At 43.5% G+C, this 14,872-nt stretch overlaps 1 protein-coding gene across 12 annotated transcripts in view; it reads right to left on the bottom strand.

Moving 5' to 3' along the window:
- cdk5rap2 (CDK5 regulatory subunit associated protein 2) overlaps positions 1-14,872 on the bottom strand; it is a 31,210-nt gene that overhangs the window by 7,681 nt on the left and 8,657 nt on the right. For 10 of the 12 annotated variants that reach the window (XM_056403060.1, XM_056403068.1, XM_056403061.1 and 7 more), the window contains exons 10-37: positions 13,032-13,151; positions 12,785-12,904; positions 12,536-12,628; positions 12,104-12,322; positions 11,795-11,965; positions 11,594-11,704; positions 11,376-11,513; positions 11,066-11,245; positions 10,725-10,919; positions 10,411-10,602; positions 10,061-10,190; positions 9,823-9,962; positions 9,608-9,724; positions 9,330-9,473; positions 9,098-9,210; positions 8,822-8,961; positions 6,926-7,066; positions 6,711-6,820; positions 6,391-6,534; positions 5,761-5,862; positions 5,448-5,635; positions 5,038-5,362; positions 3,375-4,926; positions 3,077-3,178; positions 2,481-2,629; positions 1,551-1,957; positions 1,168-1,400; positions 721-772 (exon numbers count right to left, since the gene is read on the bottom strand). In XM_056403060.1, coding sequence (XP_056259035.1) covers positions 721-772; positions 1,168-1,400; positions 1,551-1,957; positions 2,481-2,629; positions 3,077-3,178; positions 3,375-4,926; positions 5,038-5,362; positions 5,448-5,635; positions 5,761-5,862; positions 6,391-6,534; positions 6,711-6,820; positions 6,926-7,066; positions 8,822-8,961; positions 9,098-9,210; positions 9,330-9,473; positions 9,608-9,724; positions 9,823-9,962; positions 10,061-10,190; positions 10,411-10,602; positions 10,725-10,919; positions 11,066-11,245; positions 11,376-11,513; positions 11,594-11,704; positions 11,795-11,965; positions 12,104-12,322; positions 12,536-12,628; positions 12,785-12,904; positions 13,032-13,151 — 5,828 coding nt within the window. The remainder of the gene's footprint in view (positions 1-720; positions 773-1,167; positions 1,401-1,550; positions 1,958-2,480; positions 2,630-3,076; positions 3,179-3,374; positions 4,927-5,037; positions 5,363-5,447; positions 5,636-5,760; positions 5,863-6,390; positions 6,535-6,710; positions 6,821-6,925; positions 7,067-8,821; positions 8,962-9,097; positions 9,211-9,329; positions 9,474-9,607; positions 9,725-9,822; positions 9,963-10,060; positions 10,191-10,410; positions 10,603-10,724; positions 10,920-11,065; positions 11,246-11,375; positions 11,514-11,593; positions 11,705-11,794; positions 11,966-12,103; positions 12,323-12,535; positions 12,629-12,784; positions 12,905-13,031; positions 13,152-14,872) is intronic. The other 2 variants (XM_056403063.1, XM_056403065.1) reach the window with 2 other exon arrangements.

Raw genomic sequence — 14,872 nt, 5'->3', positions numbered from 1 at the left:
ATAAAAAATGACATGGGCTGTGTGTGTTCTCTGTTGACGTCCTGATGTCTGAGGGACCCCAGTGACCCAGTTAGGGGCAATGTGACCTTAATGTTTTGGTTGACACACAGACAAAATTAGGTCAACAGCAGGACGCTATTCAAAACCAACATCACATGCAGCGCCCGGGGGTTATAAGGCAATTGGCTGCGTGGAGGTGGGGGTAGGTCTTTAACAGGGTCACGGAGACCAACATCATCAAAACAGCTCAGCTAACAACCCTCAAATCTCAAGCAGTAACATGTACAATATGACAAAGAAGAAATGTGAGGTAGGTTGAACCTACAGTGAAGCCAAAATAAAAGAAGCAATGTTCCATTCACAGCACAGACAAAAATACTTTCCTGGGTGCAGAAATCATGACTGATGATGAGGTCATACAAATTAACACTCTGTATCTCATTTATGAAATTTGTACAGAAAGAGAATTGTAAAGACGACAAGTGGCAGTTTAACTTTCTGCCAGAAAGCATATAAATGAATTTCCCAAAATGTTGGACTAGTCCTTTAAACACGTTATTAAAGTATCATGACATTTAAACATAATTTTAAGATGGACTGGATGATGTCAATGGTACAGATACTTGTTTTCAACAATGAAAAACACAAAAATTTGAATACAAGAAAATTAATTAAGATGTCAACATTAAGCAAGTTTCAGCGTGACAGTTTTTGACGTACCTGCGAGACAGTTCTAGAGCTGCCACATCTTCATTATTCAGATGAGACTCTCCTAGCAGACAGAGGAAAAGATGCTGTCAAAACCTGTCCTTAAAAATCAGTTACGATTGACTGCTCCTTTGTGTTCTCTCTGCTTCCTCTTCTTTAAACCATAACAGGTCTGTTTTCATAAGACTACAACTCCTTTCCTGTCCTAGTTTTTACAAAATATTGAGATTAAGTATGATTTATTTATTGCTCAGTCAAACAACAGTCAGTTGTTAGAGATCCCAACATCATTCTTTATTTGCATGTGTGTTGGCTGGAGTTATATGTGTTTTGGCAAAGTGAAGTAATATACCATAAACCGCTAATATAAAATAATTAACTGTGTTTTTGCAATGTGGTTCTGATTAGCAACATCTCTCAAAAGACAACAAACTCTAATACCATCGAGGCAGCAGCTACCTTTGTCTAGCCGTCCCTCCAGCCTGTCCAGAAGACTCAGGCTCTTGTCCAGCTGCTGCTTGACCACCTCCCCCATGTAGTAGTCGACTTCGCTGGCCTGCAGCAGCTCCTTGAAGGCCTTGCTCAGCTCCTCCAGCTGCCGACGCTGCAGGGCTCCCAGCCTGCGGCTCTCCTTGATCTGCTGCCTCAGTTGTGACAGCTCCCTGGCCTGTGACTGTACCAGGGAGTCCAGTCTGAGGAGAGGACAGAATGAGGGCAAGCAGGGAACAAACACCAAAGCTGATAGCATGAGTCAAGATTTGATTTACAAAACTACTGTGCAGCTTTTACTCAGTGTAAAAAGAGCATAAAATATTGATAATGCACTGAAAAAGACTGTTGACCTGGCAGGTGATGTAGAGCGGCTGCGGGTCTGTGGCAGCTGTTCACTCGTGCTTCTGTTCAGGATCCTCTCTCTTTCCAGTTCCATGTTAAGACGGCTGGTTTTATCCTTCATCGCCTGGTTCTCCCCCTCCCTTTTCTCCCTTAACTGCCCAGTTCTGTAGCTCCTATCTTGACTATGGTCCTCCTTCTGTTTCCCTTCTGGATCCCTGATGAAGATGGACGGTTCAGAGATGTTGGCAACAAGGTCACTGGAGAGGGAGTTCCTACGCAGAAGATTTTGCATTTGGAGGATGAGTTTGGTTTGGTTTTCCAGCTGGACTTTCAGTTCTCTGACTTGTGCCTGAAGCTGGAGTGGGTCCTCAGAAACACCATACTCATCATAGACCTGCAGGCCTTTCAGACTGACCTGAAAAAAGACAGAAGAAGGTTAATAAAACTCAAATATCAGTTTCCACTAATAGTTTGGGTTATACAATTTTTAAAGCGGCTATTCCTCAGATACAGTAAAGTACAGGACAGGGCTGTTAATTACCACACTATGATATACTAATAACATCCTGGGATATGACACAGTAGATATGATAGTTGTGAAATTGACTATTTTTTTTTTTTTTTTTTAACGTAACCTATAACCCTAAAAACTAATGTCATTAGTTATTGATGTGTTCCTTAGCCTTGAGAGTTACACTCACTGTCTACAGTAGTAAGCTCATTAACAGGACAGGCTAACGATTGCAGCAGGCATTCAAGGAGAGAAAAACACTGTTTAATGTGTTTCTTTTACTTTTGCACTTGTATTTTTGGGTTTGGAAAGGCTGAAAACTCAGACGCCACCCTCCAAACTCTTAAAATACACTACAGCCCCATGCAAATGATGTCTGGACAATGTTTGTTAAGTGGAGGGGTTTAGTGGACAATAAGTCGAATACCTTGGCAGAGCTGAGAGCTGGGGAACTGGGGTACGGGGTGCTGGAGGTCGAGTCCAGGTTTTCAGTAGAGGAGAAGGTGGCCTGTTCATGTTTCAGCAGGGAAGGCAGGCTAGAAGCACTGCAACTAGGGTTCACACCAACCTCTAGATCTGGCAACATAAGGGAGAGAGAAACAATCAAATTAGGAACAGAAAAACATTAGAAGTCATGGGAAACAAAAGGTGATAGTTTCATGTGAAAATAAAATCACATCTGTGATTTTCTGTGTGTGAGACAAGAAAAATATAAGTGAAAAGTTGATAAGTGCTGGAAAGACATTCCCAAACTTCAGAGTGGAAACATGCAAGAATTTGTCAATGCAGAATATTGACAGCCCATTCAGATTTGGGAATAGTGCCAGGAAACACCAGGTTAAAACCAGTAGAGATTGTGTGGTAATGAGACCCAGACAGAAAACTTTTCTCAAGGTGAGAGACAGTGTGTTACAGTTGCCTTTGTGCAGTCCTCATGCAGACATAAAGAGAGAATCTATCCACATTTGAGATTAGTGTCTCCTCAGCAGACAGACATGCAGCGTCTGTCTAGAGGCCGTCTACCTGTGCTACTGCTCTCTTCCCTATCGTTCTCACTCTTGCCACTGGTTTCGTAACCCAGGTCCTGCAAATCCACCTGCACGCCTTTGTCATCCTGCTCCAGAGCTGGCATTGGAGGCAATATATTTTGGGTTAGGAAGAAAACATTTAACATGTACAGAATCTTGTCTCTCTCCTTTAAGGTGTCCCTAGATCCATTTGGATTCACAAAAGGGTTTAACTTTACATGTATATGCCTTTGTAACATAATTAACACAAATTTGAACTGCTGAAGCGTGCACCTCTGTATGCGTTGTCTTACCTCTCCGTGCGGTTTCAGGGGAAGTCTCGGTTAGAGCAGTGGCCAGTTTCTCCTCCAGGTTTTTACATGCCTTCTTCTTCTCCCTCAGTGCCTTGTGAAGGGCCTCCAGTTGGATCTGAACACTTGGTGGTAGTCCCTTGCCATCCTGCACTGTCCTGTGGGCCTCGCTCTGCTCTTTACGGCCCCTCTCTTCTTGTAGGGAAGCCTGCAACTCTGAAATCCTGTGGGAGAGATCACTGAAGACCTTGTAGAGGAGAGAGAGATTTTGATGGAGATGGAGATTTTGATGTCCCTTTGTTTCAGCTGAAGCAGTGGACAGACTGCTGCTGGATTTGGCTGCTGGTTGGGTGGGTTCCTCCAGTTCTTTCCTTTCTTGCAGGGCTCTTGCAAGTTTGTCTAAATTCATCTGCAGGTTAGTGCTGATCTCTGATGATCTAGCAGAAGTGAAGGAGCCAGGATTTGTACAGTGTTCTGCTAGAGAGGCGATGGCAGACTCTGTTGCACTAAGGCAGTTCATTAGAACTTTGGTCATCTCCTGATTTAAACTAGTATTATCAGAACTTCCCATCGCTCCATGGTGTTCATCCGACTCCTTTCCTGCTGCTATCTGTCTTAAACATTTACCATCCTGGCCAGCACTGTTACTGTTGTAGCCCTGCTGTGCAGCAGCATCTGCAGTTCTCAGTTTTTCCTGCAGCTCTGCATTGAGCCTGTTCTGCTCCCAAAGTGCATCCTGCAAAGAGTCTGCGTGTCGTTGTAACTCCTGCATAGCATCATCAGTGTGTCCAAAAACATCTCTTGGGCTTTCTCTGTTTGAAAATGCATTCACCTGCTGTAAGGTGCCCTTTATCTTTGAGCAAACATCACTGATTTCTGGGTTCTTTTCTTGGCTGTCAGAGGAGGTGATGGCTTTCTCTGCCATGTTCAGAAGCTCTATAAGCTGGTTGTTGAGCTCCTCCTTGTCCTGTAGGGCTTTCTGCAGCTCCATGCATTTGATGTGGAGCGCTGCATCTGAACCTGCAGAACCTGGGCCCGGACTGGTGTGTGACCCAAAACCTCCCTGGCTGTCCAGGCTGCAGGCTGTCAGGTAAGCAATGGTGGATTCTGCAGCCTGTAAGGCCTCTACATACTGGCGATTAAGTTGTTCCTTTTCCTGAAGCTGAGTGTGGAGCTCTTCCCAATCAGCAAGTTGCTCACTGAGCTTCTTGATCAGGGCCTCTTTCTCCTGGCACTCTTGGTGTAGGAGCTCCAGCTGAGTGAAGAGAGCAGAGTCAGCCTGGGTGTTATCCAGCCTGTGTCCAGCTTCCGAGTCCTTGTCCGGCCCGACTGGACTGCCACTACAGTGTGAATATCTGATTGTGGAAGAAGGGGAAGTGCTTTGTTGGACTGATACTGGGGAGTCAGATTCTTCATGCAATTGCTGGTCAGACCCATAGACATCATCCAAATGAAGGTGCTGAAGTGCGTCAATTCTAACAGACTGCCTGTTGCTGCTGCTGCTGGCTTCCACTCTCAGTCTCACAGGAACAGGAAGGCGAGATTTGACACAAGCCTGCAATTGAAACAAATAGAACAGAACACATACAACAAAAACACAGAGTTAGAATTCATACAAACAGTGAAGTGGTGTGTCTTTCTATTACTATTGTTGTTCAAAACCTACCCCATGTTTTGCAACATCCTCTCGTCCGCTCTTCCTGTGTGACTGGCCTTTAGTTTGTGGACTCTCCATCCCCTCTGCAGTGCTGACAATTACGTCTGTTGTGACAGGGGTCTCCTCATCCGACACCTCGTTAGAGTTCTTCTCTCTCTTTTCCTTCGACATCTTGACTTGGAGTGTTTCCATACTCTGCCTCAATTCAGCCTGTCCATCACTGCTGTTCCCTGAGGCATCCGTGCTCTCTTTCTCTTTACACTCGGTAGATTTTTGTTCTTTCAGGAGACCCCGTAGCTCCACATTTTCTGCATTAAGTCTCAGCAGCTTCTCTCTGCAATAAGGGAAATCTGATAAGTTTACAGAGTCTTTTATTGAAAATAAGGAGTATCTAGACACTGCTGAAAACAAAAACCCACCTAAGGTGCGAGACTGATGTAGCCCCACAATCAGTCAGCAGGGATTTAAGTGCCATTATATCTCTGTTCTTCTCCCTAGAATCTCTCTCTCCAGCATCCAAAGTGTTGTTGCCAGACTGAGCATGCTCTCTACTCTGGCCAAGACCACTGTCCATACTCTCATCACCCAACAGCTTTCCAGACACCATCTAAAAATGACATTTTAGAAATATGATTTTAAGTCACATGCAAAATGGAATTCCTCATTAAATTAAAATTTATCTAAAAATATTTCAAAAGCCTCCCAAAGTTTACTAAATCATCTCTTTCATACCTGTCCTGGTTTGAGGTCTGTCTGGCTCTCTTTATCCCTACCAGGGTGATGCGTCCTGTCACTGTGAGCCAAAGGCTGTGTCTCCGGCATCTTCTCTAGCTGCTAGAGTAATGGGATGGGAGGCGAGTATGACACACATGGCTCGGTAAAAGAAAAACTTAATGAGGGAACAGAATCCATAAAACACTGCACAGTAACAGCAGAATGGCATGACGTGTCTAATGTGGTATGGCGAAGAGAGACCATTTCATGGAACACAGAGATAAAAAAACAGGGACTGGTTAGGAGAGGTGAAGGATAGAAAAAGACGGTATCTTCTACTACAGACAAGAAACAGACTTGTTAGAGAAATAAGACACATAATTGCACAGATTAAAGAGACATTAATAACAGGCTAGACAGAGCAGAGGTCAAGATGTAGGTTCAAAGGTTAGAAAGGAGCTACTATATATGGATGTTAGACAATGACTCAGACGTGATTCATCAAGTAATTTCAAAATGTGGACATAATCTATAAACATTATGCTGATAAATGACAAAAAAAGTCTCCTTTATTGTAAGATTTAGGAAATAAACTTTGATGCCATAGCTCCCTCCATGTGCAGCTGTCTTTTCTGGCTCTTTTCTAACCTGTTTCCAGGGGCTACTGCTGGCCATGTCTTTGTCTTCTTTGTTGTAGGTGTCATGCTCTGACTTCTCCAATAGTGACAGTCGGCTCTGCAACTCGTTGTTCAAAGTCTGCAGTCTGCTTACACAGTCCTGCAGGTCCAGCACCTTAAGCACAGAAGCACAATCATTTGTCCTTTGTCAGGATTTGGGGTTTTGGTGATGGATCTTGCCAAGTAATTAAATCATAGATACTATTCATAATTTTTATGAGGCTATATATTCATAAGAGTGAGGGAGAATACTTTTGTTCAACAGATTTATTAGTTTAAAAAGGAATTCACCTTCTGTTTGAGCTCTTGTGGAGAGAGTAGAGTCAAGCTGTCATCCTGCCCCTCTCCCACACATATACTCATGTAGGAAGTCTGATCACCAATGAAACTCAAAGTGTCACCTGAAGCACAGAAAAAACATTACGATCACAAAAAGGATCCCATCTGCTTAAAACTGTTGAAAACTGCAGCTGGACTCATTGAAATGTGATTTATTCTGGTCGTACCACCATCATTGGCCCCACCAACCCCTCCTCCACGGTTCTGGATGGCTCCTAAGCGAGCCTGCAGAGAGGCATTCCAGCGCTGCGCATCTTCGAGCTGATGTCTCATGGTCTCAAGTTCTTTAGGGTCAATGTGGTCCATACCTGAAGAGATACACAGACGGTTACACGCAGCCATGTCTCTGGGTGACAAAGAAAGTACATTTCTGTATAAAGTAACAATGTTACAGCGTAGTAAAGCTATTTAAAGTATAGTTAAAACAGAATCTTTTCACTCTAAATTAACAATGATTCAGATGCTTTGTATGGTTTTGTATTGCAATTGTTTTCCACAACAATAAAAACCCTGGTGAAACAGGAACAGACTGGTCACGAAGCACAGATATTAGATAAGACTAAATCCAGTTCTAGAGAAAAATAAGAGACCAAATTATGATTGAAATTCAATAGTTTATCGGTATGTGTCTGTAAAATCTTACTTTTGATGGTTACCAAATTAAATATCATTTTAAACAAAAAAAAATCAAAACTTACTTTACATCTGTGGCAAATCAATGTAAACTAAACAAGTTGATTTGCTTGTTAGGGGAATTTCTTATGATTTAATTTTATACATCTTGACATGCTTAGTAGATACATAACAAATCCCTTATTATTTGAATCAGGTAAGTGAATGGTGGAATTGAATAAGCCAAAAGGCTGCAGCGTGTAAAGACAAGTTTAGAATATATATATAATCAGTGTATTTTTGTGCATTTGCCTATGTATAACATGCATGCAAATATGCACAAGTTATATGCAAATTATAATGATTATATAACCAAAACAAGCAATGTGGAAACCTCATCATTGGTAATTACTGTAGCTACATCTATTTAGCATTCAGTGTGAATGTGAGCCATGGGCCTGTTACTTACAGCTGACCTATTTATACACCTGGCTCTATTTAGACAGGGGCGGGGTATGAGCATGCACTTCACATGCACACAGGCGAGAGCACACATGCATGTGGACAGGCACTGAAGTAATTTGGCTTAGACGACTACCTGAACGTACAGTGACACTTGTAATCAGTCTCAAAGGTGTGTCCTCATGTCACACTACATCTAAAGCACTAACTACATTAGCTATGTGATGTCATAAGACAATAACCTTAGGATTTTCTTACGGATCAATTTCAGAGGAGCTTCTCAATATTAGAATAGTCATTCTACATCACTGCAAGAATATTTAATACCTTTCTTAAAGTTGTTATATAATGACATGCTTATGCAACTGAATCTAATTCATGTCACAGATGGTTGGAAGGGTTGGATTAATGACCAGACGGGTGTTAGAGAGGTGATGCAGTCAACAGACAAGCAAATGTTTTAATGGAAGAGTCAAAGGAAGGCAGACAGCATGTTAACAGTGAGAGACAGAGAGAGGACAGGCCAACAGCAGCCTTTATTCACTTTTTTTTTTAAAATAAAAGGACAGACAAAGTGGGAAACAGTGTGGATAAGTGTGAAGCCTTTACATTTGAAGAGTGACAGAGAAAACAGAGGCAGCAAAATCTAGTATGGACAAAGACATGCAGATGAGGAGGTGATGATGTGAAGAACAGTAAACAGAAAGTGCACAAAGTAAGAGGAGTGAAGGGGCCAGGTGTACATGCAGAATGAAGTGACACATGGAGGGCAGGAGGTATTATTGGAGTAAACACACTGAACAATGAGGACAGGTGTGTTTGTGTGTCGACTAAGAGCTATGGACATCCATATTCCTGAGCTATAGATTCCTAACTGTGCTACCAACTTCAGTCATAAAGATACTCTTTTTCCTTCTCTATTTTCCTTTGTTACTTTTCTTTCATTCATTCCCCATTGTCATCAACCACCCAGTGTGTTTGCACTGCACCTTCTCTCAGTCTGGCTCTTTGTATCTCTCTCTCCAGGTCGTCCCTCAGCTCCTCATTAGTTTTGATGCTCTCCTCTAGCTGCTGCCTAAGGAGCTGCACTGCTGTCAGCTCAAGCTGCAGAGCATGGAGACGCTGAGCACTGCAAAACACACATATATATACACTTATAGTTAGATTTATTAATCAATAAAATAAATCTAATCAACATAATCTTTTCATTTTCACAAATTCATCAAATTATATTTTGTTGAGTGACCATTATCCCAATTCCTTACCTGTCCTGCTCCTTCACAGTCCTGACCAGGCTGGAGTAGAGCTGTTGTTCAGCTCTCAGGGCTTGGTTCAGAGCATCATGTTCCTGTTGCAAGGCTATAAGGTTGGGCAAAGCCTTAAGGGAGACAGAAAATGAGAGGTTGATGGTCTTAATGTCAAAGCATTAAGTGTAAAATATGTTGTTTTCTGTTTTTAGTTCATTAAGCAGAAAAGTATGTAAAGTGTTTGGTTTACTTCTTGCTGGCTGTCTCCACCAATCATAGTTCTCTCTCTTTGTGGGAGCCCAGGGAAAGATCTTTCCATGTCAGAGCCAATGACCTGATCCTGGGTATGATCAGGCCGACTGTCCCCTCTCTGACTGAGCCGCTGATGAAGAACCTGCTCAGAGACAGAAACAAAACATGAGATATCAGACTGCTGGAGGAGTGGTGAAGGAGTTCAAATGCAATCAGAAGAAAAGCTCCTTATCCAAAGCTGCTGTGTTTGAATCTGTGAATTGGGGGAATCCTTACATTGATAATCTCATCCTTGGTCTTCAGAGTCGCAGTCAGTGACTCAATATTAGCAGCCTGACCTTCATTGCGACCCTCCAGCTCAGATAGCAACGACTGTAGCTCTGCCAGCGAAATCTGGATGAGGAAAATAATGTAGGACATTACACAAAAAGACACCTATTTGCAATAGTGTCCAGATTATGGACATAATTAAATGCTTATAACCAACTGACCTTCAGTTCATTCTCCCTCTTCAGGGCTTTGTTAAGTGCCTCAGTTTTCTGTGCTAGCTCCTTCTTCAGGATGACGACTGTCTTCTTGGAGAGTGGAATGTTCTCCACATTATCCTCACTATTCCTCCTGGAGAGCTCAGCTTCAGTGCAGAAAAAAATAGAATGAGATGTAGGACTGACATGTACTCCAACTTAAAAATATCCAGTGAGCAGGTTTAAAAAGAATTAAAGGTCACACCTTCCGTCTCGTCCAACTTCTCCTGCATGATTTGGATAGTTTGTCTGAGCTCCAACACATGATCTGGCTCCTCCTTTTGCCTCATCTCTGCCAGGAACTGGTCCCTCTCCTGACCACGCTGCAGAAGCGTCTGGAAATTTAAAAAGGTATAAAGTCTGTTCACTTACCCATGTAAAACTAATACCTAAAACTTTGTGTTTCAGATAAGCCACAAAGTAATTTGAAATCAGAATGGAGGAAAGCAGTATGTGTTTTTCTCTTTGGGAGTTTTAATTTCCTCTCCTTGTTAGGCTTCTAAGTCAAGCACATTTTACTGCTGACTGACTGTGTTGGATCCCAGAGGAACTTACGTTGATGAGGCTGTCTTTTTCAGCAAGCAGGGCTCTGAGATCTGCAGTCTCTAAACAACCCTCCTGGGCTGATATGGAGCTTTGCTTCTCAGCAGTGGCAAGCTGCTGCTGCCTGTCAGACAGCTGCTTCTTCAGTTCCTGAATCTCTTGAGTGCGCTCTGACAACATGCGGTTGTAGTGCTCAGCAGAGTCCTGGAGAGACAAAAGAACAGATCAAAGCAATGAGAGGCTGAGTGGGTACATGGGTAATAAATTTAGTTACGCCAAATGAATAACTGAGACCACAGAAAATGGTTTCATAATTAAAGGCTGACCTTGAGAAGTTGGTCCTTGCTGCTAATTGTAGCCAGCAGTCCCTCCACAGCGCTCTCATTGTCAGCAACCAGCCTTTCCCTGGCCTTCATAGCCTCAGCCAACATAGCCTCTGTGACCTTTAACCTCTGGCCCATCTGTTCAGCAAAGTCACGTGCATGAGTCTGTGACTGGCTCAGCATTGATTCGGCCATTTCCTACAAAAGGTAGACAGAGTTAGAAAAATCTTCCTCACAGAAACATCAAATGATAAACAGCCCAGGTCTGAATGGTGAAAAACCACCACAAAACATATCTGCATATACAACTGAGGGTGTGTGAGGGTGAGTATTTGTCAACTAACATCCATGTCCTTTGTCTTGCCCTCCAGAGAAAGCTGTAGCTGGCTGATGATGGAGTCCTTCTCCCTCAGTGATCTGTTCAGGTTATCTTCTACATCTTGCTTGGCTCTCTGCAGGTTTTTTAGCGTGTTTGCAAGATGCTGCAGCTCCACATCCTTCTCCTTGATCAGACTGTCAAAACTCTACAAGGAGAGGAATGAGCAAACAGATACATTGAACTGAAGTCAAACCTCCCAAAAATATTTTCATTACTCTTTACAAAGGCAAAAGGCTAATTTCTGGCCTCAGTTTCCTCCGGTGATAGCTACTCACATTGATGGTTTCTTCGTTGTGAGAGAGTAAATTATTTAGCCTATCCAGGTCTCTTTCTTTCTCCCTTAGAGACAGCTGCAGCTGGTGAATCTCATTGTCTTTCTCCTCAATGGCAGCAAACTTCTCATCCAGTGCTTGCTGTGAGAAAGCAAACACAAGAACGTCAGAATCAAATTATAATTACCATGATGATAAGATTACACAGAAGGAATGCACACCTCCAGGGCCTTCTCCTTTTCCTTCAGTCTTTGCCGCAGCTTGGAAAGCACATTATCATTTCCTCCAGGGCTTTTGCTTTGCTCAAAGTCTCTGACCATGTTTATGTACTCCTGATGAACACAAAGAAAAAGCATTAATACACACAAAAATATTTCATAATTTGGTATAGAATCCTTATAAATGTAATGTTGTTATGTCACCTGTAGCTGCTGCTCTTTATCAGCCAGGGTGGATGTGAGCCGTTGGATGGTGACCTCATGGGCCTGCAGTTTCCTTTTGGTTTGATCCAGCAGCTCCTGGTACTGCTGCTCCAGAGCGCTCTCCCTCTCCCCAATCTCACCGCTTAGCTTCTTCAGCTGATTGTTGAGATCCTGGTGGGGGAAATGATAATACTGTCACACAAAAGCTAATATTTGTATGGGAACAGATTGCTAAAAAGACGATTTAGAATGCCAAATGGCTTTACTGGAAATATTCACTAGACAACTACTGTCCTCCTGCTGTCTTACATTCAGGGCCTTGTCTCCTTTCTTCTTCTGCTGTTGTAGGTCCTCCAGTTCCACCTCCAACTGTTCCTTTGTTTGCTGCAAGTCAGCCAGCTCTTGCTCCTTCCTTTCCAGTGCTCGCTGTAACTTTTGGGCTTCAAGCACCTTGGCATGGTGTTCCCCCTGGAGTTGGGCCAACTCTGTTTGCTTTTCCATTAATAGGTTTTGGTGTTCCTCTACTCCCTTGGGGAGATATATAAAAATATTTATCTTTTCAGAGACTGCAATTTGTATTTTCCTATAACATAGATTCTCTTTAATGTTTCTTTAACACACAGTTCCTAACCTCTTAGCAATATAGTCTATGAATACATGCAGAGCACGGAGTTAGTATTAACATTTACATGATCATACAGAGTCAAGGTTTGGCACTGTCTAACAAGGTGCAGAGCTTGCCTGGTATTTCTGCAGTTGGGCTTTATGTGCCGCCTCTCTAGCCTTGGCCAAAGCATCATCCCTGTCCTCAATCTCATGACACAGTTCTGCAATCTGCGCAATACACAGAGAAAGACAGACAGGTTGGTGTTAATGCATTGCATAACAGAGACTAGGGAGACCACAGACAGGTGACGTCTAGTCACATTTGATAACAGCTGTTACAATGACTACAATAAGTCAAATTTGTGATGATAGTATCAAACTTACCTCTTTTTCCTTTTCTCTGAGGACCTGACTCAGCCCCTGGATTGTTTTGTCTCGCTTCAGAGCATTTTTCTTCTCCAAGCTGAGTTCATTCTCCTTCTCCTCCAACTCCCCCGACAGGGTCTGTTTACATAAAATTAGGATCTCATTAAAAAAAAGAAAAAAAAAAAAAGAAACCTCTCTATCTAACACAAAAATTATTTTGGCAAAATGTTTTAAATATTTTATTTATATAGTCATCTCTGTGTACCTTGTTCTGAGTCTGGGTATCCTCCAATGTTTTTGTCAGGTTCTCATTGGTGCTTTTTGCCTGTGTGAGCTCTTCAGTCAGGTGCTTATTGACGGATTCCAGTCGGCTAACCTCACTCTTCTTCTCAGCAAATCCAGAGAGCAGACAAACACAGGAAGGGAAAAGGAAACTGAATTAATACTTGCAAGTATATATAGCATCAAAGCTGTTGTCTGTAACAGCATATTACCGGTGGCACAGTGGTTTGCCCAGCTGGAATTACTGAAAAGAACTACCTCCACTCTGACAGAGGTGTATTCATCATCAAATTCCTCTGCAAGGTCGTGCAGAGACTTCCATTCTGCCTCTCTGTGTCTGCGCTTGGCTCTGGGGTTGAGGTGGCCAGTACTTAACCTCTTCAGGACAGGGATTCGGCTCCCTGCAGGGGCAGGGACTTGTTGCTTGGAAAGGCAGCGTAGGAGCTGGATCAAGTCAGAGATCACAGATGGCTGACTTGGGGAGCTGTGGAGCAGTGCTCTGGCCTGAACCTTTCCTCCTGGGTCACCAGTGGCACCATGTCTGGCAACAAACACCTTGGGCTCCCTGAGTTTTAGTTTGGGTGGAGGGTCTGGAGGAGTGTCTGATGAAATCTCTCGATTCAGGGATTGCAGGGATGTGGAAAGACCTCTGAATCCAGGTCTAGGCAGTGTGCCCTTACGTTGGACCAGGTCAAGGTATATGCTCTGTGAACGCTGGCGTGTGCCTCGGAGACCAAAGCTCTTCATTGAACCATCAAGCCATGCCCCTGATCCAAGCCTGCTGCTCCTGAGGCCTGAGCGCCCTAGGAATGCCTCTCTACTAACAATTCTATCCAGACTCACACACCTTCTCATGCGATTCTCCAAGTGACCACTTCCAAGCTCCCTGAACTGTTGTCCTTCAGACGACAGCTGACATAAAGCCTCATCATCAGGTGGCGTCTTGCAACTGGAGCTCTCTCCATCATTCTTGTCCAAGCTTGGGTTGTTTTTCTTGTAGACATGGACGATGCACTGGATCAGGTGTTCTTTCTCTGCCTGCAGCTTCTGGACTTGACTGTTGTGTTCATCCTGCAGCTGGCTGATGTTAACATCACACTGCACCACCTTCTCCAACTGGAAAACACATTTCCCACAGAGGAACTCTCCACGACCATCACGAGTCACCTCCCAGCCCAGCACATGGGACAAGATGATTTGTAGCTTCCTCTGTGCTGACGAGCTGAAGATCCAGCGACACTGGCTACCAACCAGACGAACACCACATATACGACACGGGTCCCTCATGGCACCTTATATCTTTCAGACTCACCCACTTGATACAAGTCCAAAAAGCCTTTCCTTGAGATACAAACTGTCCAGTGACCTAACGGCCGTCAGCCTGCCAGCCATGGAAGAGACATCTATCATTTTCCCTCACTGCATCAGCAAGAGAAGCACAGAGTGCAGAGTGCTGTAAGCCCTAAGCCTTTGATAATCCCTGCTCCCGCCTCTATTCCACTCTCCCCCACGCATTCAATCAGATCAAATCCTCTAGGACCGCTGCAGTGATCTGTGTTAGGGCCAGTGCCAGACCATCTCTAGAAAGCCTACTCCCAAATTCCATGATGAGGACAGCGGGTATGAAGGTCAGCTCCAGGGGACTGGTAGAGATCATAGCAGCCAGTCATTCTATACAGACATATAGCTCATCCTGACTGGCAGTACATCTAAAATCACCTTCTAAGATTAGAGGTGTTTTCTGGCAACCATTGCTGTCACACATTCCATTACACCTCTGTCACAGAGAGAGCACTCGAAGTTTTGTCATCCCCAAAAACATCC

This window comes from Seriola aureovittata, chromosome 18 (assembly GCF_021018895.1).
Source record: "Seriola aureovittata isolate HTS-2021-v1 ecotype China chromosome 18, ASM2101889v1, whole genome shotgun sequence".
NCBI classification, from domain to species: domain Eukaryota; kingdom Metazoa; phylum Chordata; class Actinopteri; order Carangiformes; family Carangidae; genus Seriola; species Seriola aureovittata.
Note: the sequence above shows the minus strand (reverse complement) of the source record. Positions and strands in the feature narration are given on the sequence as shown.